Below are 6,654 nucleotides of genomic sequence, written 5' to 3'. Positions count from 1 at the left end.
ACATACCACCAGATTCCGTTAAACATGTGAAACTTCTGAACCGCTTGCTAGTGAGTTCATGAAGGGTATTTTCTATAGCTATCAACTCTTTGTTTGCTAATGTCTCTTTGCACCAGACCATGGACCACTTTGTTAGACTGTGCCAGACGCGTTTGTACTTTTGACCTTCTTCAGGAAGAAGGTCTCCTAAAAAGGAGGGTGGCTTCTAAAGGCTGCCTAGCAACGTCCACGGCACGCCATGGCATAAGCGGGAGCCTGAATATTCAGTAAAAAAGGGAGATTTTAATCAGACAGAAGTTTAAGGGAGATCGCTTAACCACAGCGCAACGCACAGTACATGCAGTCGGTCGTACGCACCCAGCCGCTCAAATAATCCTGCTCTCATCGAGACCTCAATATCCGATGTACACCGCTTTGGTACTTAACCACTCTGTTTCATACGTTTTGCACCTAGTTTACACGCAGTTGCGGTGAAACGTACATTAGCAGAACAGACAGGAGTTTAGGCAAACGTACCCTAAAACGTTTGCCTCGTTATTTGACCGAGATGACTAATCGGTCGACCGATGGCATCCACGCTGAGCCCCAAAAACCTGCCACATCTATCGTTGGTAGTGTGAGGAGATTTGGGAGATTTTAATTGAGATTATATCTTGCTAAAGAGGCCAAGCTATACTGAACAGCCGAGAAGTACTGCACAGCTGTTTCATCGTACTGGGAATCATCAGCAGTGCGCATCTCATAAAATTCCAAGAAGTCACGAATCGTATCTAAGTGCGAGCGGAGCCCAACCGCTCGTAGCGAGGTTCAAAGTATTAGCCGGGTGGTTGCGGATTAGAGACTGGTTTGACCAAGGATTGCTCGAACCCAAGTCTATCAGCTGAACAAGCTGGTTGACAGACGGCTGGTCCAGTGATAACAGCTTAAATATGTTAAAATGCTCACAGTGACATCTTATTTTATTCTGGTCATAATAAACTTTTGCATGACTACAGTCTACTACGTGGCATTTCTATGGGCCAGGCATTTAATCTCTATAGTTTATACATGTTCAGTAACTCCAAGTCCTTGATTTACCCTTTTCAAGTTTGAAAGCCATAATTTGGGAAGGAGTGAGGATACTCATATACAACAGAAAGGAATGTATTCTAATGACACTGATCTAAGCTGTAATTATCAGAATTACAATAAATGTGGAGCTATTGTGCCCCGATGCAACACATGTTTTGTACTGCATTGCGGCATGTTCGAAAGTTTGTTGCTGTGTGAGTATTCTGGCTCAACTGACGTCCTAGCCAGTCAATTCTAGCCGAGGTCGGTAATATCAATGACAATAATTTAGCATGTCTGCCGGAGACAGAACCCTATTCTGAACCGTGTGTATGGGTCAGCCGTTTTAGGAAGTCGAAAGTGGGTTCCGAGGGAAAGAACTATTTCCCCAAGAGAGATCGCAATGCGAAGTATTCCCATCAGGTGAAGTTGTCTACTCGACAGGGGCGATTTCTCACTGAGGACTCCTTCGTGGAAAGCAGTATTGTTCCACTTTTTAAGCCATGATCTAAGCCCGTTCGTGCTTCAAATACATAACCATAGACTGGATACTCATACACATTGCATAGGCATCGGTGTTGTTAGGTTCTTGCCGTCTTCACTGTTTTCAAACAACGGTGCCGACTGTCCATCAGATAAAGTCAGCATTTCGAAAAAGTTTCAGCTTTCGTATGCGAAAGTTCATTTAGCTGGGTATTTTCAGGCTAAGTTTTGCGGTCAGAACAAGCCGCAGTTGAGCTTTTTGTGCTGCTACCTCCGAAAAACTCGCCTGTGAATCGTGGTCTGTTACAGTAGATTGTTGGGTGTATGTTATCAACGCAGAGTAGAAAACTGGTGTTTTCATCTTGGTTATGGTTTCCGAACCACCAGTAGTGAACTAGTCTGCGGTCAAGTTTACAAATAGTTCAGTAATGTTGAACAACTGTCAACTACCGACAGATCGTTTGATAAATGGTATTTACCACTTTTTGAATCCATGTGCTTCTAGTTGTATGATCTGGAAATTGAGCGTTGATTGAGGTTCGCTTTTGTGTTTGATCGAAAGCGGTTCCTCTCTTTTATGGAACGACAGCTATAAATGAATTGATGAGAACCTACTTTCCCGGTGTCTGCTGTTAAACTTAATTTGAACCGACATTCTTTAGTGACAACCGAATTTATCCGGACTCTTTTCCTCAATCCTATCGACACTGAGATAGATTATGGTTGTGAGGCAGCGAAACGTTAGTGTTAGAGGCCTATTTCGCGCATTCGATAGTGATGGTGACGATAATGATCCATCAGAGGAGGTGCAGTGAGTGCGATCAAACTGATGGGATTTAGGAGTTATGTTTCTACCTACGTGGTGCATTTTTGGGCCCATAGCTTATAGCAGATACAGATCTAAGATTATTTGTAACTTTTTAGGAACATTTATGAGTTGGTTTGACCGCGATTGTGTCAACGAAGTCTCCGACAAAAATAGCTATCCCATTGCACTTTCGTTGACGCGAATGTAAGCGGGCAACTATGGGTTACTGGCAGAAACCCTGGTTATTGTGACTTCTCTCCTTGACTACAAATAGTCGGTTCAGGGATGGGGAGTATTTTCCTATTAGGTTTTGGGAGAACGTTTTCCGGGGAACATTTCGGTTACTAGCCTTCCTAGTGAGAAAAATGACATGATAGAGAGCATTTAATTTCTAAAAAAATCAGTGCAATACAGTTTCGCTTCAATAATTATTGCGATGCAGCCTCACTTCGGTCCGCATTTTGTGTTGTGGACTTCATCCTTGAAATCGCATTCTTGGTTTATCACTTCAGGTATTCAAAGAAAATGTGGATCCAAGTGAGCTCTCAGGGACCAACAACAATAACATGACTCAGGCCACGATCACCCTGTCAAATGCAGGCCAGGTTAGTTGCGGTATCAGTCCCACCGTCAACATTATGGACACCGCAAATGCGGCTTCCGTTAATCCATCCGTGTGTGTGGTTGCAACCGATGGTGACTGTGGCAGAGACGAAAAGACATACACTACGAATAATCCATTTCACACGGCTTCAGAATCGAATAAGATTCATCAACCAGATGAGAGTGAACAGACTGAAATATGTCCCCTAAATGTGGCAATGGTCCCCAAAAAGGACACAGTAATACCGAACTCGACTGCTTCCGTGGTCTCCGAACCTCTGATATTAATGCAAACTGTGAATACAGATTGTTCAGGCACCGGCACTCAAAATGTACAGGACCTGTCGACAAGGGGGGCGACTAGCGTCATGTACTCTACTAAAGAGGACGATGGACAAACCTGTGCCCCGAATTCAGTCACCGGGCGCTCCACTGGTTCATTAGGCGAAATTGAAATATATTGTGGTGAGTTCGCACCATTTTTCACCATGTTTTCTTCTGAGCATTTCGAAAGTTCTGTACTCTGTGACCCTGTATCCACAGGTTGTTGCGAAAGATTTCCTTGCTAAATGATAAACAGCCAGCGGTAATGCCATTGCTGGGTGGCCTCGTCTCTCAGTGTATTTCGAGTACTTGGACCTAAAAAAGTCTTACATTTTTGAGAAAACCCATTTGAGGTATGGGCTTCGGCAGCCACTTTCAACGCTTGTTAGGAATCCCTCCTTCTAGCTTCATTCTGTTGATGATACGCACGACGTCACGTCAACCATATGAGCATTTTCGGCTGTTGCTGATACCTTAAAAACCTGAGACTCAGGTATAAAATTTTCATCAGCCCGGACACTAGCTCATGTAAGCACCAAACTGGTACGCTCCAAAATAACTTCGATTCCTCTACCCAGAAATAAGTCTTTGGATGAGCGTACCACAAAAATAATTGGAATGGCAATTTCTGCCTGTTCAATGGTTCAACTTTTGACTAGCAGCCCTCTTTTCTATTCGAACTCTTAAAGGCTACATCAGAAGCCTAAAACTTTCCATCAACGGCTGTTGAAAACATGGGTGTTGGATTATTTTCCAATCAGTACCTGTCCCTCGTTGGCCAAAATGGTTGCATAAAATTCAAGGATAGTAGGACTGCCCGCTTATTGATTAGGAATATTTAGGTTCACCATGGATGCCAAATCAACGTCGACGGTCTGCTTTGAAAGGCAGAAGGGGCTTTCCACTCCGTCTGGGCTTTTCGGGATGCGTGGACTGACATCGTTACCAACCGGTGTCACCAGTAGTCAACAGAGAACACGCTTTAGGATGATGTATACGATGACAAACTTCGATGGATAGTAAATCCATCATTAAAAATCCTAGGTTGTTGCTGGAATAAACGTGACTGAACATGCTCCGGTATTCACCAGAAGTCCACGACACACAAGCATCAAATCTAGACCCTTGAAGGGATATTTATTAGGATTCCCAATCAGATTAGCTTTCAAGTGATATCATCAGGATATTGGAGCGTCAGATGACACGAGAAGTAACATAAAGATATCCTACCATGCTGTGCGCTGATTGTGTGTGGAATCGAGGATGCTTCCCCATACTAAGGTTCGATCACAAGTTACACAAAATCCTTCAACTGTGTATTTTTTATATTTTAAGACCATTTCGATGAATCTAACTAAAATTCATTATATTGTCCCGGTAATCATCCTGGAATCTAATGTGGTCGTGTAGCCATACAATTATCAGACCGAGAGCTAGTGGCATAACTTTGGAAATTACAAACTAAGGTGCCCGTTGATTCACAAGGTCACTGTGAGGGAGGCCGACACTAGTCATAGCGCTCACGTTCACGGTACTCGGTCAACTTAGCTTCGGCTAAGTATGTGCACTTAGGTTCACGCTTTTGTCAAGCACCGGTGCATGCTCTTCACCGACATAGGTAGACTTTCGCTACTGTTGTGGGTACGGATCAGCGAGATACCTATCTAACAGTCCACTGAGCTGTTTTTAGGTATTGCGGTGTGGTAATCACCACTTGATTTGTAGGGCACGTGTTTTCTTGTTTTGTTCTGCATGTGGGTAGCCAGCTTAACTCACGACAGAAGTCTGAATAATGTTCAGTAGCATCAACTTAACGTCACTGAAACTCAATCAATGTGATTTCTAACCGTGTCTTGTTTTCTGGTCCCATAAGCTTTCCTGCTCTCACACTCTACCTGTTTCACACTGGGAGAGAACAACTTATAAACCACATTTCCAGTTTGTTTCCCAGAACAAATCGCTGCACAGTGTGACTGCGCGACTGACGCTTACGCTCTTGTTCTTAAAATTCCTGCATTTGAGTTTGAGAGGTTTTTGGTTCGTTGAAGCGAGCGTAAGTTACAACAAAAGACCTGGCCAACCGATCAGTGTTTTACTCTTATTTTCGGTGGTTCAGCCTCAAGTTTAAACCAAAATTAACTCGACGATTCGGGTTGAGCGAATGCTGACCAGTTGTTTATAGCAGTCACATTCATTGGAGGAAAGTATCCGAATAAGTCAACGTACAATATTTTGCGTGTAAAAATTCCTAAGCAAAGATGACCTGCAAAAATTGCTGTTTGGAATTCGACCAGAGAAAAATGACAGATGTACGTTTAACAGTCAGAAGCGGATCGGCATGTTTGTGGCACCTACGTGCTACTCCTTGGTCTTTATAGGGTGGGGTTTCCACACAATATTAGTCAAGTGACAGGTAAAGAGTAGCAATCAGATGTTCCTTAAATGTCTAAAGTGAACAGCATATATGTAAGTACAAATCGTGGCTACGGATTACTGATGTAGTCATTCGGTGAAGATTTCGTTCAACACAACTCCGAAAGTATCAAAAGTACCTCTTTCAAAGTAGTGAAAGAATTGAATACACCGGAAAGTGACGTAGCCACACGACGCTTTAAATTTACCTGACTACGTCCGACTAGATCCGTTAACTAGTATTAATTATCACATCATAAATGTTCAGTTACGTGAACCAGCGTCGGCTGGTCAAGTGAGAAGAAGCTTAAATTTCGCTGCGTGCGAACACCGATGAGGATTTCAGACACTCTTAAGTGTCTATAAAATTAGTTCACTGGTCTACCAAGAGACAGCGCCCCAAGGAACAGCACAAGGAATTCACAAACATCCAGTCAGAGAGTATACAGAAATCGTTTTTTCTTCAGTTTTACAACCACTCTTCCGACGGCTTGTTCCTCATAACTGGCAAAATTACCGTGCAGTGTATTCGCCAAGCTAACATTTAAAGTAGCTGATGATGGGGTCGATACATGCCGTAATCCTCCAATAATGCGAGGAACCAGGTTGTACGGCAGTGAAGCATAGGTGTTGAACACTAATGTCATGCTGTCAATCATGATGAGCATATTTCGGCAAGCTATCGTGCGTTTCACTGTGGCAAAAGGCTTTCCGAAGATTAAGTGAAACCATCAGATATAAATTCGAAAAACCTACAGAGGCATGCGATCCATTTGAATGTGCCTGCCACTGATGAACAAACTATTGCAGTTGAGTCTGCTATATTTTGCTTACCTCCATATGTAGTGAGAATGTTCCCTGCCGGATTCGGTGCTATGGTTTTCCACAAATACCTTATCTTGAGACGTCGCAGTGTCATCATCATCATCATCAAAGACAGCAACATCAGTGTTGGCACTGATGCTTCACTGCCG

The 6,654-nt window shown here is 43.2% G+C and overlaps 1 protein-coding gene across 1 annotated transcript in view; it reads left to right on the top strand.

Moving 5' to 3' along the window:
- T265_05704 (hypothetical protein) overlaps window positions 1-6,654 on the top strand; it is a gene marked incomplete at both ends in the record, with an annotated part of 39,901 nt that overhangs the window by 10,066 nt on the left and 23,181 nt on the right. The window contains one exon of the mRNA XM_009170773.1: window positions 2,854-3,409. Coding sequence (XP_009169037.1) covers window positions 2,854-3,409 — 556 coding nt within the window. The remainder of the gene's footprint in view (window positions 1-2,853; window positions 3,410-6,654) is intronic.

Source organism: Opisthorchis viverrini (genome assembly GCF_000715545.1).
Source record: "Opisthorchis viverrini unplaced genomic scaffold opera_v5_108, whole genome shotgun sequence".
In the NCBI taxonomy this organism is placed as follows: domain Eukaryota; kingdom Metazoa; phylum Platyhelminthes; class Trematoda; order Opisthorchiida; family Opisthorchiidae; genus Opisthorchis; species Opisthorchis viverrini.
Note: the sequence above shows the minus strand (reverse complement) of the source record. Positions and strands in the feature narration are given on the sequence as shown.